The sequence below is a fragment of the Symphodus melops genome (genome assembly GCF_947650265.1).
Source record: "Symphodus melops genome assembly, chromosome: 15".
Lineage (NCBI taxonomy): Eukaryota > Metazoa > Chordata > Actinopteri > Labriformes > Labridae > Symphodus > Symphodus melops.
The window spans coordinates 7,480,801-7,501,619 of NC_136705.1; the positions used below are offsets into that span (position 1 = coordinate 7,480,801).

General features: G+C 41.7%; 1 protein-coding gene across 3 annotated transcripts; it reads left to right on the forward strand.

The window, feature by feature from the left end:
• The first annotated feature begins 1,612 nt into the window (after positions 1 to 1,612).
• LOC306835825 (uncharacterized protein) lies at positions 1,613 to 20,453 on the forward strand. Of its 3 annotated transcripts, XM_079362583.1 has the most exons (22): positions 1,616 to 2,607; positions 2,753 to 2,803; positions 3,127 to 3,338; positions 3,558 to 3,600; positions 3,886 to 4,011; positions 4,601 to 4,705; positions 4,791 to 5,009; positions 5,116 to 5,262; positions 5,726 to 5,980; positions 6,427 to 6,645; positions 6,760 to 6,906; positions 6,995 to 7,231; positions 7,573 to 7,752; positions 7,851 to 8,075; positions 8,977 to 9,081; positions 9,299 to 9,436; positions 9,759 to 9,866; positions 10,614 to 10,651; positions 10,734 to 13,209; positions 13,637 to 13,745; positions 18,635 to 19,254; positions 19,551 to 19,739. In XM_079362583.1, the coding sequence occupies exons 1-21, from the start codon at positions 1,909 to 1,911 to the stop codon at positions 19,249 to 19,251; spliced, it is 6,456 nt and encodes a 2,151-aa protein (XP_079218709.1). In that variant the 5' UTR covers positions 1,616 to 1,908; the 3' UTR covers positions 19,252 to 19,254; positions 19,551 to 19,739. The 3 variants fall into 3 exon arrangements, with proteins under 3 accessions (XP_079218710.1, XP_079218709.1, XP_079218708.1); XM_079362584.1 differs by lacking the exons at positions 18,635 to 19,254; positions 19,551 to 19,739 and adding an exon at positions 20,096 to 20,453 and having other exon boundaries at positions 1,613 to 2,607; XM_079362582.1 differs by lacking the exon at positions 19,551 to 19,739 and having other exon boundaries at positions 18,635 to 19,460.
• Positions 20,454 to 20,819: the final 366 nt, after the last annotated feature.

Genomic DNA, 20,819 nt, shown 5'->3' on the forward strand with positions numbered 1-20,819 from the left:
TAGTCCGTGTTGTGGAAACTATAAACTACATTCAGATACTCCGTTGCCACCACACATGGGAGTTAAAAAAGGTAAACTGTGTAGATGACGTGCATTAATATTGAAAGTAAATATAAAGAAAGTAAGGAGTTTGGAGCTTATGTCATACATAACACTTGATTGTTAGATCGCCACATAGTCCAAACACTGACTTTTTTTTCAACTGCAACATTCAACTAAAATGCTTTCCCCTTTTTTTTCAGAACCGCAAAGCGAGATTTTGATTTGTGGAGCACCCCCCTTCTCTCACTCTTATTTCGCCTCCATGGTCCACAAATTCGAGCTTCCTGAAGTAACCGCAACAAACCCCAGAATTTCACCCAGTAGGCGTGGGCTATAGCCAATTTCTGCAAATTTATAATGTGACCCGCTGCAGAAATCCTAACAGCTTGATCATGTATCTTCCTTTCTCTTATTGATGATTTAGAGTGAATACTGAATTGATTGACAGGAGAAGAGAAACATTTATTGATAGGCAAATAACACACAAGTTACATTTTTATACACAAACAGATTTGCAAACAAAACAAGACTGACAAGAAAAGATGCAAATGCTTGTAACCTTTAGCAGTACTTCTTCAGTATAGCCTACTGATGTAGCCTACAGCACATATAGACATTGCTTACCACACATATTTTGATCTCATTCTCATTCTACAGAGACACCCAACACCCTGTGATGTAATTAGACTTTACATGGCATTGTTATATTGTAGAAGGACACTATCTTTAACTTGTACATTGACAAAAAAGGTTTTGAACTTGTTCAAAAAGGTCAAAAGTATCTCAGTAAAACAACATAGACTAGTAAAGAAAAAGTCTAGTATAAATTCAAATATTGTAGCAAAACTCTGTTATTTCTTTTTTTAATCAACAAGCATTTTATGACTCTGCAAATTTATATTGTGACCCTTCAGATGGGTCCAATCCCCAAGCTTGGAGGAATTACACTAAAAACGCTAAAACCAGATCTGTAAAAACACTGCAGTTACAGTGATGCATAACAATGATTGTTCATGTAGAAAAGTGGTTAAAAAGTAATTTCACAAAAACCATTAAGATACCTTTTTGTTTTTCCTGACAATCAGTCCAAAACACACATATTCCACGTAATACCAAGTACAACAGAGTCAGATCCTCAGATTTTGTTATCTTTAACCAGCAAATGCCTGGAAAATTGGTTGGCTGTGTGCGTACTGAGCTTTTTACTTTTGTTTGTGGAAGGAAGGTGTTTTATTATCTTGTTAGTTTGACAGAGATCATTTTCAGTTGTGAAATGTTATTAGGTTTGTTATTTATCTGGAATAAACTGAATAGGTTAGATGGAGTCTGCAGGACGTTAAATGAGATTGTTTCACGTTGCAGTTGTTATATAGCTGCATAATGCATAACTAGATTACATTGGACAACTTCGTCTTCAATAGCATCAATACATCTTCAAGTCATGTTTCTATCTTAAATTGTTGAGTTTTTATTGCTCATTATTTAAGGTTTCGTCGACGAATTAATTTCTTTTTTATTTAATAGTCACAAAAAGTTGCTGCTGCAGTTTCGTCATCCATGCAGCTGGGGCGCTATAGAGACCAAACCTTCTTTTGGCAGTCGTCATTTGAGTGACTAAAGAAAAACACAGCTAGTCTACACATTGGTCTTGTTTGTGCAGACAGACGTTAGGTTGTAATTGTTTTATTTTCAGCGAATAAATATAGTTAACATCACATTTATGCTAGTTCGCCTTTCTTTTTAAATCTATGATTGTGACAGGGAGGAAACTCTCGCGTTAACAGGGACTGTTTATTAGATTCCTGCTAAGGTAGCTAGCTTTCCAAGCTAGCTCCCTGTCTACCTTAGCTCTGTTTCAGTGCGGATATGGGACGAGGAAGGGGACGGGGCCGACCTCCTGGTCCGCCAGGTGAAGACGGGCCTCCGGACATTGGTCCGCCTGGTTGGGGTCGTCCGCCACCGGAAGGCTGGGGCCCTCCGCCGCCCGGAGGATGGCCTCCGCCGCCAGGGGAATGGGGGCCACCACCCCCCGGTGGTTGGGGGCCACCACCACCCGGTGGATGGGGTCCCCCACCCCCTGGAGGTTGGGGGCCTCCACCACCTGAAGGATGGGACCCAAGAGGCCCTCCTCCTCCTCACGGGTGGGGACCAAGAGGACCAGCACATCCGGGCTGGGGGCCTCATCCCGATGACTGGCTGCCACCTCCAGACTGGAGACCCCCTCACCCGGACAATTGGAGACCCCCTCATCCCGACGATTGGAGACCTCCTCACCCAGACGACTGGAGACTCCGCCACCCAGACGACTGGAGGCCCCCCCACCCACACGATTGGAGACCTCCTCCCGAGGGCTGGCGACCACCTGGGTGGGTTCCGGAAGGTCCCCCTGAGCCATGGGGACCTGAGCCTCTTCCACCAGGACCTGTACCACCCATCCCTCCTCCTGTTGGGATCCCTCCACCGGACCCTGCAGCCTTCGGACCGATACCAGTACCTCCTGTCCCCCCTCCAGTCATTCCTCCGATTGGCTTTCCATCATACCCTCCTCCAGGCTGGACTGGAGAGGTGAGCAGCTTCATCCAACAGATTTCTCCTGGACCTACAACGCATTTGTGTCTTGTTATTGTTATCTTAAAGCTGTGACCTGCTGAATGCAAAAAGACATTCAGATCATCTTTTGATAACACTGTGTTTTCTGTCTCTGTTTCAGCCTGTTGTAGAAGAACCACTGCCAAACCCACCTCCGGATCAGCCCGAGTGGGTAAGTTCAGAACTGGTTTGTGTTAGCAGAGCCACAGACTTGAATACCAGTCATCTTTGTCATCCCAAAGCAATTTTAAAGTGTAAACAAAGCCCCAAAACAAATAAGAAGTGTAGAATAAATTGATTAAAAAGAAGTAACCTTTTACTCTCCGCTTGAACTCATACCAACCCTTACCGACTAATCGACTTCAGTGTTTTTCATTTACTCAATGACCTGTTGAATTGTTTTGGTGTTGTCTACAGATTACTAGATTTGTAGGTCTATATCAAAAGCCTAAAATCTCTTGTTGTGTTTGAGCACTTATCATTTCTGTTTTTCAGATCAAAGCGTTGATTTCAGCTCCGGGCTCTGAGTCGACTCCGGGAGACACTAAAAAGTCCACAGTTGAGCTCCCTGTCTCAACTATGGCTGTGGCTGAACCTGCCGTTGCCCCTAAGCCTAAACCCAAAAAAACAAAAAAATCCAAACCTAAGCCTGACACAAGCAAGACAAGCATGGCGCTTGGCCTCCTGGGAAAACGAATATTTGCAAAGTAAGCTCATAGGGATGGTGCTTTCGAGTCCACCCTTTTAGGACTGTCACACTTGCAGACAACTTCCGGGGGTACTGCATGTGTGAACTCAAATGACCGAATTTTTCACTTGGACTCCACCGAGGGATGTTACTTTGTACTGATTTGTGATGTCACTCCCTTCTGTGTGTTGTACATGTTGGGAACCGATTGTGAGGGTCTCTGTGTTTGTTTCCGCAGGCCTCCTCCAGGCAGGTCCACAGGGATCATCTCATTCATCGGGGTAAGAGCTTCAACACACGTTTTAAATCATCAGGTCACATTTAGTTGATTGTCTCTGTGTGCAGAAGCTGCTCTGCACATCAGTTGTCCGGGATTTACACTTGTAATTCATAAAGCGATCAAAAGCACTGGATGTGAATCACAGTTACTCACATAAATAAAAGCACATGGAATGAATAAGGACGGAGTACTTTTCGCAGCAGTGTTTCTAAGGAATTCTAATTTGATAAAAACCCTGAAAGTCTGTTTTCTCATAAACTGATGTTCTGCTGTCTCTGACCCTCAGCCGACCTTCGGCTACATCGAGAGAGAAGACCTAGAGAAGTTCACTTTCAGCTTCGCCGCCTTCTTTGGAAACCCCAAAGCCATGACGCCGGGGGTCAGAGTTCACTTCACAGCCTGCAAAGAGAAGGTAAGGGGAGAAAAAAAATATGCAGTGTGAGAAAACATTGTTTAATATTACAATATGTAGTAATAAACAAAAATCAATGAGTGCATGTGAGCTATTCCTCCGTTTTCATATCTATCTGCTGTTCTCCATGTTCCAGGAGGCCAAGAGCCCCCCCCCCGCCCCCCCATAACATACAACAGGCACTGAGGATTAGTGACTCATCGTGTCTGACACAATTTTTACCAATTTAGAATATTCTAAACACTAAATGAGTGCGTCGACGCTTAGTGTGTGACTGTTTGAGTCGAGTGAGACTTTGTCCATACCATCTTTGCAATGCACAGCCTGCGTGTGTGTAATCTGACACAGAGAGACTCAGAGGTCGACTGTGAGTCAAACTCCTCTTACCACAAAACTTTGAGAACTCTGACATTTTTTATAGAAAGGAGTGCTGTCTGTCTGCTCCAGGATCTGTGCACCACGAACAACTCATAGTATGCTGTTGATCACTTTATGTGACTGACACTGAGTGCGCACGCTGGAAATGTAATGTTCCAACATTCCTTGTGATGTTTTAAACTCAACTCTGTGAATTTGTGTGTCTGAGCAGAACAGCCTCATAGCGACCGATGTCAAAGTGGCTCCAGGTGGAACGGAGAACGTGGACACAGAAATCTACGAGGCGGTGGTCAGCCAGCCTATTGTGGAGCCTCAGGTCAGTTAACACTCCAGACTTGAACCCATCCACTTCCCTGTTTCTCGTTGTTCACCCCCTCTGCTGTCTGTCTGTCTGTCTGCAGCCTGGCGAGCGTCAGTACCCGGGTCAGGTTCACGTGAACATCGGACCTCTGAGGACGAACCTGACGTATGACAGGAAAGACAGCACAGTGACGCTGCTGAAGGATGACCAGGTGCTCATCAATCTGCTGACGGACATCGTCAGCGAGAAGAGGAGAGCCACCAACATCAAGCCTAAAATCCCTTCAACGTTTGAACAAACAAAGGAGGAGAGGGAGCAGGTTAGAGTTGTTCCACAATCCTAAAATAGACGTGTCATCGTGAAAAGTCGGCACGACCTTTGGTTCTCTTCTGTGTTTGAGTCATTGTTTAATTTTCCTTTTGCAGGGAGTCATCGTCAGCCTGAAGGACAGTGAAGGTGTCATAAAGTCTGAGAAACATGGTGAGCTACCTTTTCACATCAAAGAGAACTTCAGCGACGTCGAGTTTACTGCCGAGGACATCAACGAGGAGGTCGAGTTCACGCTCATCACGGTAAGAACTTCTCTTCCCTTCGAAGATTTAGAGGCTTCAAACGATGTTTGGTGTGCTCCTCTTCCGACCTCCAAACCCCAAAAGCAAGTCTTTGCAGAGCTCGTCCGTAACAGGATTAGCAACAAGAAGTGTGAATCAACACTTTTGGCATCACAGAGTGCGACTCGGGTAATGTCTCGAGACTAACACAGATATTTGAAGCTGATCACAAAAACAGTCGAGACATCTTCAGTCCACTATACAGCGTTAATGAATTAATCAAAAATAATTAAGGTCTGGAATTAAAGCACAAATAGTTGGTAATAGTGATTAATCATATGCTAGGTTTGATGAGCTTTTGCACGGCTCCCTACAGTCACAGTTATGGACAAAAACACACTGCTGCATCTCTGAATGGCACACTTCACCCAACACCTGAATGGCCCCTAAACCATTGCGGATATTTTCTTTTGTTTCTCTCCAGCTTAGGACGGGGAAGAGGGCCATCAGGATAAGGCGGGTGAAGGAGCCCCTCCTCCTGACGCTGTGCTCGGCCACCGCAGCCGTCGCTGCCGGCAGTGACGACGCCGACACACAAAACTCAGAGAGTGACAGTGACGATGAATCTTCCAAACCGCTGAAGTTCAACCCCACTACCCAGGCGGAGCTGGGGCCCAACATGAAGCTGGATATGGAGCTGTACGAGGGCATCGTCAGTCAGACAATTATTGAGCCCACGGTGAGAGAGACAGATTTTCAGAGTCAGCTCTTTGTTAAAAAAAGAGTTGTGACTCAGGTGTTGTCTAACCCCCAACTTGACTGGCTTTATTTAAGTGTTACTGACCATTCAATGATGCATGACATTAGCATGCAATAAACATAGTTTATTACCAGAGCCAGTTAGCGGTGGATAATAAATCTGACATCTTGAATGTGCCAACAAAGACTTTGATATCGCTCAAAATCAAAAATCTTGCTGTCAACAAAGTGCAATAAAATCCACTAGTATGTCTCTCTTCCTGGTTCCTAATTAATAAGCATGTCAGTAGGAATAGCAAAGGTTTTGAATTTAAAGTTCGCTAAATTTATTTTTATTAGCAATTAACTGAGACGGTCTGTTCGGCCGCCCTTCTGTTCTGACACTGCTCTCTCTCTCTCTCTCTCTCTCTCTCTGTCGCTCTCTAGGCCACCTTGCCAGGTTACCCGGGTCAGATCCACGCTAACATTGGCCCCGTGAAGACCAACGTGACGTTCGACCACCGGGACTGCGGAGTCACGCTGCTGAAGAACGACCACGTGTTGATCAACCTGCTGGTCGACGTCGTGACCAGGAAGAGGAGAGCGGCAAACATCAAACCCAAAATCCCGTTCACCTTCAGCTACACCAAAGAGATCAGAGATCTGGTAACGTATCTAAGCCTCCATCAGTCACGAAAGCAAAACACACTGTAGGGTTCCCTAATAGTCTGTCAGGTTTTTTTTTTTAATTTTAAATGTTTTATTTGTTTTTATTCCCAGGGCATCATCACTTTTCTGGGACCTGAACAGGGTATCGTTAACTCTGAGGAGCACGGGGAACTTCCTTTTGATATCTGTGAGAACTTCAGCGAGACGAAGTTCAACAGCTCGGACATACACAAGGAAGTGGAGTTCACAATGGCCGTGGTGAGTCCAACCAAACGCCCTGGACTGCACAAGACGGAGGGAGTGAGTACGTTTCACATTGTGACACTGTTGTTGCACTTTTTCACAGGTCAAATCTGAAAAGCGAGCCATTCGGCTACTTAGGACAAAAATGGTTGAGGACAAGATCCTGGAGGAGCAGAAAAGACGAGAGGAGGAGGAGAAGAGGAAGAAACGGGAAGAGGGGGAGAGGAGGAGACAGGAGGAGGAGAGAAGGAGAACAGAGGAAGAAGAGATGGAGCGAGAGAGAGGGGCAGAGAGGAAGAAGAAGGAGGTTGCAGCAGCGCTTGCAGCAGCTAAATGCAAGGTGGGAAAGGCAACTATTTACTACACAGCTTCTAATTTGATTAATAGAATCAAATGTTAAGTCTGGTTTAGAGTTTATAGCTTCTTTTTGTTCAGTTAGAAATTCTGCAGAGTTTGACCTCTGGTTTTGTTAAGGCTTTAACACCAAGGCCTGAGTTTGATCATTTCACAGGTTAAGTTTAAATTTACCCAGAACTTCCACACAGACATGTTAAATAAGTAAGATTTAACGGCACATGTGGGAGTTTCTCTATTTTTTTGTTTCAAAGTGTTTTTTTTTTTGTTTTTTTAACTTTGAACATACTGAAGTGTCTTGTCTCCATCATGCTCTCACTTTTTTAGTGGACGCCACTTGGTTTCAAAATGAGACATCCTGACACATTGGACGACATCAGCAAGGAGCGATTCGAAGGCACCATCCTCAAAGCCATTTCTAAATATCCACACAAGGTGATCAAGAAGGAGCCAGAAGAAGAAAAACAGATAAATTGTGACGAGAACGGGAAAAGTTTCCCTGAACAGGTACCAGTGAAATACCGCGGAAGTCTTAAACAAATAGAGAAGGTTCTAGAGTTATTCTGTTTTTAAAAGAGGGTCATAATGAATGTATTTCTGTGCAGGTCAAGATTAAAGTGGAAAAAATGGAGGAGGGCAAACCTGAGGGAGAGGAGATGAAGATAAAGAAGGAGAACGTAAAGGAGGAGAACAGTCCGTCAGGTGGAGCTGGGGTGAAAATAGACCCAGACATGGGTCGACTGGTGATGACCATCAACGATAAACAGAAACAGCTTGCATTTGGGCCAGACGACATGCTGAGCACTGCCACCATGCTGGATGGAGACAAGGTGAGAGGAAGAGGTGGTAAATACTCTTTCAGTTTAAGATCCCAAATAAGGGTCTTTAAAAAATACAGAATAAAATCTCCCTCCAACCACAAAATAAACCAAACAGACAGAACCTAGTCGAAGGAGACTGATGGTTCACACTCTGACACCACAAACCGAATGAACCTTCATAACACTTACAGAGAGAAGGAGGAGAAATGATTTTAAAAAAAGAAGCTCTGTAAGGAATAAAGAGATCATGTCACATGGGTGATAATGAAAAGTCATGGATACGTCATGTGTAGTCCTTTCACATGATTACAATGTCAAAGTCGCCAAATGAGAAATGCATACTAAGATCAGAGCCTTGGCGTGGAACTTCAGGAGGGAAAAGAAGTAGCGTAACACAAATATATCTTAAAGTCAAGTTTCTCCTGAATAAAGCAAACAAATAAATGACTGTCCTGATTACAATGGCCGAGGCACTCAGACGTAGTATGAAAATTATTAGCTATTTGATTTCTGTTCTTGGAGAGCACCTGATGTAGTGCAGCACTCACTTCAACCTTTTTCCCCTTATAACAACTGAAGCATTAATTCATTTTCTACATATCTATGGCTATCTTTTGTGTTAAGAAACTGTATCTCTCTGAAACTACTGTGATTACATTTTAAGCATTAATAGCGTTCAGTTAACTATGTATGAAACCCATCTTACTTCCAAAATTAGACGCCTTTTTAAAGACGTCTGTCTGCTCCGGGAAACAACGTTTCATTGAGAAGCAGCGGCTAATGAACATACTGAAGTGTCTTGTCTCCATCATGCATCATGATATAAGTGAATTAACCTGCAGCTTAAGGAAGGGTTGTTTTTGTACCTGAATTTAAGTTTCTGATCCTTTCCTGTATCATATCTGTGAAGGTTCGTTTTAACATCGCCACCCATCAGGAGACCAAAGCAGAGCGCGCCACCTTCGTAGAAATTCTTCCCGACTCCTTTGAAGAGTCCATCGAACAACGGCGACACGTAAGACTCCCAATGTCCATCTTTGCACCTCAATATAGTGAAAGCTTATAGAAGTAAAAGTCTGTTTTTGTAAACGGGCTTAAATCAGATCAGATTAAATCAATCCATGGCTGTAGAGGTTAAAAGAAAGTGAGGCATGGATGTGTGGCAGCCCAAACTCTGTGATGTGTATTCATAGTTCAGTTAACGATGTGTAACAATGTGTGTTTCTGAACAGGGGATTGTGATCGAGTTTTCGCATGACTCTGGGCTCATCAAGTGCTCTCAGAACCCTCAGCTCTACTTTCACATGTCGGAGGTGATTGAGAAGAAGAGACTGGAGCTGAACGAGAAAGTTGAGTTCAGTGTTGTCCCGGTTAGTGCAGCCTTTAATCCTCTTCTGTTATTCCAATCATGACATCACAGTTGGGATGCTTAAGAAAAGAATCAATGTTGTATGAAGTTAGAATGGCTCGGGCTGGATACACACAGTGTTTATTTAGGATGCATAAAGTTTGGTGTGCACTCTGGGTGTCTTGACCATTTTTTAAAGGACACAAGCTCACAGACATTAATAACCTGACCTTCTGTCACAAGTGAGTCAGAACCATAAGCACTGATTTCAATATTTACCTTTATTTATGTAGCGTATCACAACATTCAATGTTCCAGTAAGACGTTTATCTTTTTTTTCAAAGCACGAAACTGCAGAGGGAGGAAACCAGGCCATCAGGATAAAACGTTTCACTGAGAGTGTTTTCCTTCCAGTAAGGAAATTGGGTGGTGTTGGGGCAAACAAAGGCAAGGTAAGAAGTAAATTTTATATATATATATATATATATATATATATATATATATATATATATATATATATATATATATATATATATATATATATATTACATTTGCTAGAGCTCTGTGGGCGATGAGCTGGTAGCACAGTCTGGCTCTTAAGTCTGAGCGTGCTGTGTTTCGGATGGTAGCCGCAAGCTGAGCTGCCTGTTTCTTGCTTCTATCATTGTGTAGCGTTAGATGTTAATTCTTGCAGAAGCCCATGTGATAATTCTTCTTTTGCTTGAAATGTCCATTGCTTAATGCTAGAGGTCAATATTGGACAGCTCAATGAGCAGAGAAGTCAGAGAAGGTTCTGCATTTTTTTTCTCTGACATTCAGTGAATGATACCAATACTTACAACTGAGAAGAACAGAACATCTGCTGTATCTGCCTACCGACCACATTGACACTTGATTCAAAATCCTCAGTTTGTCTTTCCTCTATGATTTCACATGTTAGAAGAAGATGGTGTGGACTGGCAGTCTTCAGGAAGTGAACTGGCCCCTCTACAGCTAACCGTCCAACTAGTGTTATTTAACAGAAAGAGCTCTATTCTAATCCAAGGCTGATTGAATGCTTCTACTGTGTTTTTGGTCTTTATCACATTTTAAATATCTGTTACCAGTGCTGTGTTAATGTTTCAAATTATAAAGCATTTTGTCAAAAGATTCTGGTCAAGATAATTGAACTTAACTAATGTGTTTGTCTCCTTTGGTAGATGACCATCAAGCTGACAAAAGCTTCAGAGGAAACTGAGTGAGTATCGATTATTGTGTGAGTAGATCTTGTCAATACACAGTTAGGTGTACATTGTATCTTACTCAATTCTGCCTTTCAGGAAAGAAAAACCAGAGGCAGACAAGATGAAGGCGGTGGTGAAAAACCTTCGAGCTCAAGACAGCAAGAATATTACTGGCAGAAGAGATTACGGTACCACTCGACATAGATATGGTCGAAGCAGGAGCAGAAGTAGGAGCAGGAGTCCGAGTAGGAGTCGGGTGAGGAGTAGAAGTAGAAGCAAGAGTCCACGCAGAGACCATTTCGGACGTATCATCAAAAAGAGACGCAGCACCAGCATTGATCGTAAAAGCAGCAGATATAGGCGAAGCAGAAGCCGAAGCCGAAGCCGAGAGAAGTCCAGCAGACACACTAAAAGCCACACTAAGAGCCGCAGCAGGAGTAGCAGCAAAAGCTCCAACAAGAGCCGCAGCAGAAGCCGCAGTCGGAGCAGGGAGAGAACCAACAAGAAAAGGATTAAAATTAGCAAGGAGCGCGAAGAACCTTACAAGAGGAGAAGGGAGTTGAGCCCTCCTCTCAGACGTGGCGTCGTGGATGACGAGCTGGCAAGGAAAAAGAGGGAGCTAGAAGAGCTTAACGAGATGATAGCCTACAAGAAGGCCATGGCTGACATAGACCCAAGAGGACTGGACCCTGGACAGAGGACATGCATAGACTATGACCATGGCAGAATCTCTGTCCCACTTACTGAGTATAAACCAGTTCGGTCCATCCTTAAGAAAAGATCAGAGGAACCTGAGTACCTCCATCGTCCTCCTTATGATGATCCTTACTATGACAGGCCATATGGTCATTACCCAGATCGGCGTTATGGTGACCGCTATGGTGATCCATACACCGGCCATCCCTACTCTGATCGGCCTTATGATGACCGTCCTTATGGAGACCGGCCCTATGAAACTCGTCTCTATAGTGAAGTTCCCTATGGTGGCCCTCTGCCTGCAAGCTCCCGTTATACCGATCGCTACGATGTTTATGATGAACCCTATGATGATCGCTACTCTGACCCAGCATATGCAGATCGACGGACAGATGACCTGTATCACCCTTTAAAACGGAACCATTCTCCCGATCCCCATGGTTCCTCAACTTCTGTACCTGAAAGAGGCCCTGTTACCACCAGCCAAGCATCCCTGCATGCAAATGTATCTTCCCAACCCCCTCTTAGACCTCCTTCTCCTTCTGAGCCGCCTCCTAGAAGCCCATCTCCTAAACTGAAGAACACAACAACACGCCAGTCACCTCCAGCTGAGAAACAACCCCTTGATCGCTTTCTTGACATGCTTAATAAAAAAGTCGATGCAGAAAAACAATCTGAACCATTTTACACAAGTGATGACCTGTTGCCTCACGAGCGAGCACTTCAAGATGGAAGAGGTTTTTCTCGTATTGTGGGAATGACTCAAGAACAACCCACCACAAGTCTGCCTTTGGAAGGAGAAAGAAGCCAACCTAGGCCTATGCAGTCTTCATATGAAAGAACAATTGAAGAACCACAGAGCAAGGCAGAACCCTACGACAAGATCCAGAGTCTACTCCGCACAATTGGCCTAAAGCTGAGTACAGGAGAAATGTCCAAACTGGCAATCCGAGCCCAAGAGACGATCTATAGTCCAAAATCATCATCAACAGAGCGAGAGACTTTATCCTTCTCAGGAGAAGAACTGCGTAGATGTAGAACTGGTTCTGTTGAATCAGATCACATCCATTCTGTCTCCTCAGCAAGGTCCTCCAGTTTGGAGCCACTCAGCAGACATAAAGCCTATTCAGAGTATGAAGGATTTCTGGACCAGCAGGAGTTGGGGGCATTGAAAAAGGCACAACAGATGCAGAGTCTTACCAAGACCATGGGAAGCACACCCTCTGACAGTCCTCAAGTAAACCCTCCCCCAGGGCCTCCCTCACCAATCAACTGGGCGTTTAGAGTTACTTCCCCAAATCCCCCAATGCAGAGCCTCACACCGCCCACCGTGGGTACTGTAGCACCTCCTGCTGCAGATAAACTTACTCTAGGCCCTCCACCTGGGCCTCCTCCCGGGCCTCCTCCACGGCGTTCTGGACAGCCTCCTCCTGGACCGCCTCCTGGGCCTCCTCCACGCCGTTCTGGACAGCCTCCTCCAGGTCCTCCCCCCGGGCCTCAACCCTATCCAGCTCCAGTCCAACCCCCTTTCACTGCACTCTCAAGTCATAGTATCTCTTCCTTCATTAGCCATTCTCCAGCAGCTTCACCCCTTAGTTCGTCCAGTGCTTCGCATCCTGTTACAACAGCCTTAGTAACTTCAACCTCATCAACACCATTAACATCCAGTTCTGCAAGTGATGAAAAATCCACAATCTCTACAACTGTGGCCAGATGCCTGAAGGTCATTGAGACAGTGAAGTCTCTGGCCTTGCAGCCAACAGCGAAACCAGTCAAATCAGTCCAGTTCAGTTTACCTACAGAGTCCCCATCAGCTTCCAGTGCTCAGACATCTGCAGAGACTGAGGATGACATAAAGAACAAGCAGAAGGAAAAGGTATGGCAGGCAGTTTTGCCACTAGAATTTTGAAGAAAGAAAAAGTAGATACTTTGTACTCCACAATAGAAATATAGAAGACTGAATTGGGATAGCAGAAATTAGTTAACTACAGCATCAAGAAAGATTTGGTTTCAACACACATTTTTGGGGTTTTTGTAAAATCCTAGGGACCCTCGCGGTAAGATAAGATGATCCTTTATTCATCTTATAGACAGACATTTACAGTGTTACAGCGATACCTTTAAGTGTTTTGTTAAGAATATGCCTCGTCTGTCAATGATTGAAAACATTCTCAGTTTTTGACACATGCTTCTTGTGGCAACTTATTCAGACTCTGATCTAGTTATATAGAAACAGAAAAAAATTCCCCTGTTCAAGGTGCTTTAGATAACGCTTTGACAAGGTAAATGTCTTTATTTTACAGCTTGATATGTATAACCAGAGGATTCTTGAAAAGAGGGAACAGCAGTACAAGGAGATGCTGGCCCGTAGGAAACAAGAGAAGAAAAAGGATGGCCCTCTGATCTCCCCAGGTATAAAGTTTGTTTGATTACCTGCATTAATCTAAACTAGCAACATTTGAATTACAGTGTTCAGCAAGTAGTAAGGCTATGCTCTTGGTCTGCCAGCTCTTCAGAGATGTAAATGAATATTTAAAGCTATTTTTATAGTGCAGATCTACAGCAACGCTGTAACAGAGCTCAGCCGTCACACCTTAAGACATTCTGCAACGTCATAATACTGGTGTCCCAATCTGAATTCCTATTTCCTTACAGCTTTGCATAGCGGGAACTCCCCACACACACGGGTCAGACATACATACAAAGTTGCGATCCCTCGCCAGCTCCGTCGATTCAGTCTCGCCCCTTTAACGTGTCTGTTATTACCTCTGAAAGGCGGAAATGACAATGAGGGCTCTTCACTTCTTCCCCAACACTACAACAATCAGATTAAAGGAGAAAGATCACGTTGTCGGAAATATCTTGCCTTGAAACATCAGTCTAAATAGGGCTTAGGTTACATTTTATAGTTGCATGTCATGTATATAATAATCACAAGCCATAAACTAAGCTAATGAGATTAGATTAGATAGATACTTTATTGATCCCGAGGGAAATTCAATGAGTTTGTTCTTCAGCACAATTAGCAAGGCTATGATAAAAAAATGCATAGTTCCTGTACACATCTCTGGAGATGAGGTAGAAATGTTAATAAGATAATGTAAATGAATTCCAGCTTTTTTTGCAGCAGAAACCACATAAAGCACTGAGATAAAGAAGTCTAGGACTATTCTAGACTTGTGCTTCTCTGTCAAGCTGGTTTACGGTAGGTCGGTAGTGATCATGAATTCTAAATCCAGAATTTAGGGCAGAATGAGCTCAGTTGTCAGTAGAACAATTATATTGTTGCATTATGTAGAAGTTGCAGTCCGCCACTGTGGAATGTCTTGTGTAGAAAGAGGTGCCACACGTACGTCCGCTGCAACCTCACATGGAGCCATACACGTCTTAAAGGTTACAAGAACGTTTAAGGAGCATTGCTGATGTACAAAGGTCAGAGGTATTTCAACCACACAAGTTAGCCGTGCCAAGTGGTTCATCTCGGCAATCAAGAAAAGAAGCCATCTGCATTTTCAACTCTGCAAAGTAACATCATTTTCCTCTTCATATGGTAACATTTGGCATCTAACTCTTATCAGAAAGTTCGGTTTTGTATTTAATTCACATATACCAGTTCTCTCCTCTCCACTTAGCTACAGTATTGATACCAACATGGTATGTTTTGTGATACTTGATTAAAAAGCATCTTATGTTGGAATACCTAGCCCTAGTAGATGGTTAAAAATAAAGTTACAGTGATACAGTTAAAGCAGGTTACTTTTTGCTTGGTTAAACTTTTCACAAACCATTTCAAATTACACAGTTGTCACTTAGTTGGTGCATTGCTGCACCTGAATGTGAACTGGTCTCTGCTGATGGTAACCATAACTTGACTTAGTCTGTATTTATACTACCGCCTTGTACATTACTAGATAGATAGGTCGCACTAAGTATGTAGTACTTTCATTTGTACTACTCATTTGTTCTGAAGTTGCGTAGCCACTCTCATGTCTACAAGCTATGTACTGTAGATGACTTGATGTTAGTATAAAGACAAAATGCATTTAGAAATGCTTAAGACGACAACGTAAATGTTTTCTGCAGCTTCATACTGTATTTGAAAAAGACATCTTGTCTGAGACAGTCAGAATTTTAAGGTTAAGACCACCTCTATGAACATGGCTTTGATAGTCAGAGTCAAACATTTTTTTGTGAACATTGCCTAGACATGATAATCTACGGGCATTTGGTTGGGGCACGCAAATATTAGCGCTATACCCAAATGATTTTAAAACTTTTTTCTGCTCGAGAGGATTTTCTTTAACAATTTATATCTGTGCTTTAATGCTGTTAGAAGATTTTGCAATCTAAGTTTATTACAATTTCATGTGGGCCATTTGCTGCTTGAATGTCAAATTCTCACAATGTTGTTTTTTTTATTATCTGTTAAAAAAAAAAAACTTCTATATAAGAGAACACATATTTGACTGTATTAAGTCTTTGGGCCAAGTCTAAATGAAACCCCTGAGACTAAGTCAGTATTGCTCAGAGCTAAACGCCAAACCCTGAACTTTAATTTCTTGTTGAACTAAGTGGGGTGTTTTGTTCCGTGGATATTCAAAAAAGTACCGTAATGTTTCAACAGAGGATCCAGAAGACCGCATTTGATTGTGAATTAAGCCTGGGGCTGAAGACTTTTGATTTTAGATGTCACCAGTGTAGTGCAGCCCCCAGCCATGCGTCAAATTCGAGTTCCAGTCCTTCAGTGTTTTATTCCGAGTCCATTTCATCCAGATATATGCTAGGCTAAGAATTGTCAAACAATGTTTTTGGCCTTGAGTCATAAATTGGAAAAAGAGGTAAGGATGGCTTCTCTGGAGATATTCCCACAACACTGAGGTTCTTTAAGTCTCTTTTTCATCCAGGTACTTCAATTTGAAATTGTCCGTAAGGTCTCTCCAATCTGTGAAATCACTGGAAGAGCTTTTTACCATTATTAAAGAGATATATGATAGTGTTGAACGACTATTAATTAATTTGACTTGATAGTCTATGGCTAACACAGTAAATGGTCAGGCTAAATACTGATTGAAAAAAAAATGCTATGCTTCTGTTTTTTTAATGTAATGGGCATCAGAAATAGCTGAAATTGTTCAGTTTTTAAAAGTTTATATCAGGTATAGCATACCTGTATACCAACCATACAGCATTTCATATTAGATTACAAACCCGCTTAATGTTATAACAGTGACATACTAGAACTTGACTTTTTTGTATTCTAGACTGCGGTCTAGTTTTCTTAGTCTGAACTATTGTTAGCTCAGGAAGCTAACATAGATAGCATTTTTTTAATAGTAGTCCTTGGTGTGTATGATGTCAGGTTCATTCTCCTATTCACTATTGTTCACTATTTCATGGTTAAGTATGACAGATTGTGTATAAGCAACTCATCAATGCTGAATGTGTATACTTATATCAACTTAGCATTCAAAGTAAGTATATAACTGTCTTAAACTCATGAATCAAAAGCTTTTGCATTCTAGGCTATGAGCTCCCTTTCCTTTAAGTTTGTGAAACAAGCTACGTTAGCTCAGGCGGCTAATGTAAGGAACATTTCACAGCTTTTAAGAAACTGTTGTGACTAATGATTTCAAGAAATAATTGGTAGTCAGTCATCAATGCGGTAAGTAATTCCATACCTGCCATTAATAATGAAGACACATTTTTATATATTTAAGTAAGCTTTCCTAACCGTCACTGTCTAGTAAGTATGCTGTTAATGTTAAGCAGTGTGTAAGGGCTAAATTTACTGTTTTAGCCCTCATTGAATATATTGCATCTCACTTGAAAACCTATTGCAGCCCTTGCAATATTGAAGTGCGAAATAGCTTCATCCTTTAGTCTGTGAAAGTAATGGTAACTCATGGAGCTATATAAAAGGCTTTTGGTAGCATTCAGAGTTAATCAGTGGTGATGAATTTAGTCAGTGAAAGTGGGATTCATAAGCTTAGACTATGGGTCCAGTTATTCAGCATTGTAAAACTTAAAGAAATGGTTTCAATCTATTATCATTTTTAATTATTCAGTGTCTTGATTCCATCACTATTTTCTCTATGAAATGCTGGACTTCATTTGTAAAAGAATGCAAATCTTCAGGCAGAGTAAAGGAAACCAAATTTGCAGAAAGTTTTAGGCAAGTCAAAGCATTGACTTCTTTTAGTCTTTAGGAGTAAATTTAACATGGTATGAAAAAAGTAAATATGTAGGTTTCCAAAATTGTTTCGGAATCATGTTGGTATTTTTATTGCATGTTATCTCTGTTTACCAACTACACTGGAAAATATGGGGTATGAACTCAAACTGAGCAGTTAGCTAGAGAGAGACGATTTAAAAGACAAGCTAAAACTTAACCAACGGTACATTGATGTTTTCGTTCATGTTAATAGTATTTTATCGTAACACATTTTTATTTTAAAGTGACTCAGAATGGTTTGAAGTGATGGCAACAGGTTATACATGGTATTACCGCTTAATTTTTATTTCCAGTGGAGGTAGGTAATCATATTGATTTCTTTATGTAGTGATCTGGCTCAGAATCTTTGGATTACTTTTTATATGTAGCATGCAATTTTCTTAACTCATGCATAACTACTAGTAAAAATTAAACTGAACAAATTCACAATTACATGGAAAACCTCTGACATGTTTCTGTGGTTGGCAGATTTTTATTTTGTCTTACATTGATATGTGTAGGCTTAATAGTACACCCTAACCAGCTCATTGTAGAGTTATTGCTTTTGCAATAACTCTACGATGAGTAGAGTACATAATGTAGATTGCGAGCTAGAAAGCTTCAATGAATAAGTTGCTTCTGGGGGAATATAAGGCATTTTATTTTTTTAAGTCTAAAACAGTAAAAAGTTATATGATGGAAAAAATCAAACCATATCGGAGGGCTTTTTTGTTTGTTTTGCCAAGTTTTAATGGAACTTGTAGAACGTGAAATTGGTATCTGGTTTCAAAAAGACCACTGGGCTTTGGTCTTTACTGCCTTAAAATAATACAAGTTTGTGAATTTTAGTTGGTTTTTATTAAGAATAATGTGTCTTGATTTTACGCACTGGATGAATTGAAGACCATTTTTATGGCTGTAAACAAATGCAGGCTAAAGTCTGAAGACCAGTCTAAGGTTTTTGTGAATCCAGCTCTACAGTAATGTGCAGCCCTAGCTTTAGAAGTCCAATGTAAGAGATAGTCTGGGATATTGATTAATTAATTTAAAGGCTTTGTGACTTATAAATGTGTTCTTTTAAAATTTCTAGGCAAGCCCATCACCACTGAAACCAAGAATGTTTGGATATGTGGTCATTCGCTGGTGTATTGGGCAGAGTCGAGAGCCAAGTCACCAGAGGTAGGTATGCAGTTGGGAATGGACCCCAGCAAGGTGGCCATCTGGTGGAAGGGTACCCAGGGGATGACTTGGTCCCAGCTACTTCCCCAGCTCCACCAGCTGAAGGTCACTTGGCCTAACCCCGATGTCCTCATCATACACTTGGGCGGTAATGATCTGAGCACAGATAGCCCCACCGACCTGCTGGCCTCCGTCAAAAAGGACTTGACCTCAATGAGGAGCATCTTTCCACAGTGCATCCTTGTTTGGTCAAACATCCTCCCTCGGCGGGTGTGGCGCCACTCAGCTGACAGCCACGAAGTAGATCTGGTTCGGACAACAGTGAATCGGAGGATCCAAAATGTCATCTCTGAGCTTGGTGGCACCTCACTGACCCACGACAACATTAGGTGTGGCACAAACACGGGTCTGTATCGGGCAGATGGTGTCCATCTGTCCCCTAAAGGCATTGATGTTTTTAATCTGAACCTGCAAGATCTTCTAGAAAAATGGGAAATGGAGGTGAACTCTTCACCAGAGAACAGTTAAGAGGTGATTCATTTATTGTTGTTTTTTTTTATTAGTGAAAGATATTCAGACACATTCAACTTAATGTCTACAACAGATTTTTAAGGTCTTTATCCTGTTTAAAATCTCCAGTCTTGTGTGTAGCTTTAGTTTCTTGGACATTTACTTCATACTGTTTAACATGGCAAAATCTGAAAATGTTTTGAAACAATAAATTAAATATCAAGGGATCTGCTGTTGTATTTCATTTCTCTCTTTCTCTCTCTCTCTCTCTCTCTTCCCCCCCCCCCCCCCCCCCCCCAAATCTCCTTTATGAACAGGATGTGTGAACATGTAGCTTCGTAATGGTATATAACAGATTTGTCAGGACATTTGTAACAGTACATGGACAGCTGCATGAACGTTTAAATTTTATGAATTTGTCTTGCATTTGTGTCTTAATTAGAAACAAATTTAAGTGTCAAACTTTCACCTACTCCCAGGTGTTGTCCCAACATGATGCAGATACAGGAAACAGGATGTAAAAGTTGCTCAGAACTTACATATCTCTTGCATAGTGTACAAAGGACTATAATTAAAATCTATAATGCTTGAGTTAATATTTAAGGGGAAATGAAACTGTGGTAATTAAATACTAAGTTGCTAGTACCAGTTTGCCGATTGAAAAGGAACAAACTCAACGTGTACAACGAAATAAAAACTGTTATATGCAAGAGCAAATATTGTAGAGATTATTTGATGTCTAAAACTTTGAGATAATTGCATCCTTACTCAACACCAGAGGCAGTCACTTTACCCTTCGCTGGCTTTTCAAATCTGTTATATTTGTTGGAGCCGACCAGGTGAGTTTTTATTTTCTCTACAGGTTCCAGCCCAGGTGAGACCCATGATGAGTCGAGGACTCAGCAGATGAACTGAATGCTTCCATCGAGCACCTCTACTCAGTTTCTCTTGCAACATTTATAGAAACTTTATATTTCAGAAAACAGCACTTTATAAAGGTCCTAATGAAAATATCCAGATATATATTTTCTTCAAAGTGTTGCATCTGTTTTTACTTATCTAGCTACATATCAAATTTTTAACCATTTGAATAAAAACTGTCAGATGTGTCAAACTATATTACGTATAAATATGCTATAGAAGCACAAAACCGTGGAAGGAAAAGGCAGGTTTTAAAACCAAGAACCTTCACAAGATATTAAATAAAACTAACTCACAAAATGGTGGAAAACCGTAGGTTTGCAGTTCTAGGGCTGCAGGTTAGTATCAGTTTCTACTGCTGATGGTGGTTTTAGCCTTAGGTTTTCTGCACCTTAAAGGCTGATGAGCCATTTAAGAAAAACTATTTAGTGTTTGTGGGTTTTGACACCACAGTGTACCATTTTTTTTATTGGAGAAAGCGACCCTAAATTTTGATGTAAAATATTTAAGAAACGGTAAGAAAAAACCCCACCCCAAAACAATTTTCTCCTAACCATATATCCCTTGGCCATATAAGGGAAAAAACCTAAGGAATAAGAAGTGATAAGCGTCTATTGTAGTCCTGGTGAATATTGACTAGCAATTAGTCCTTTATTTACAGAAAA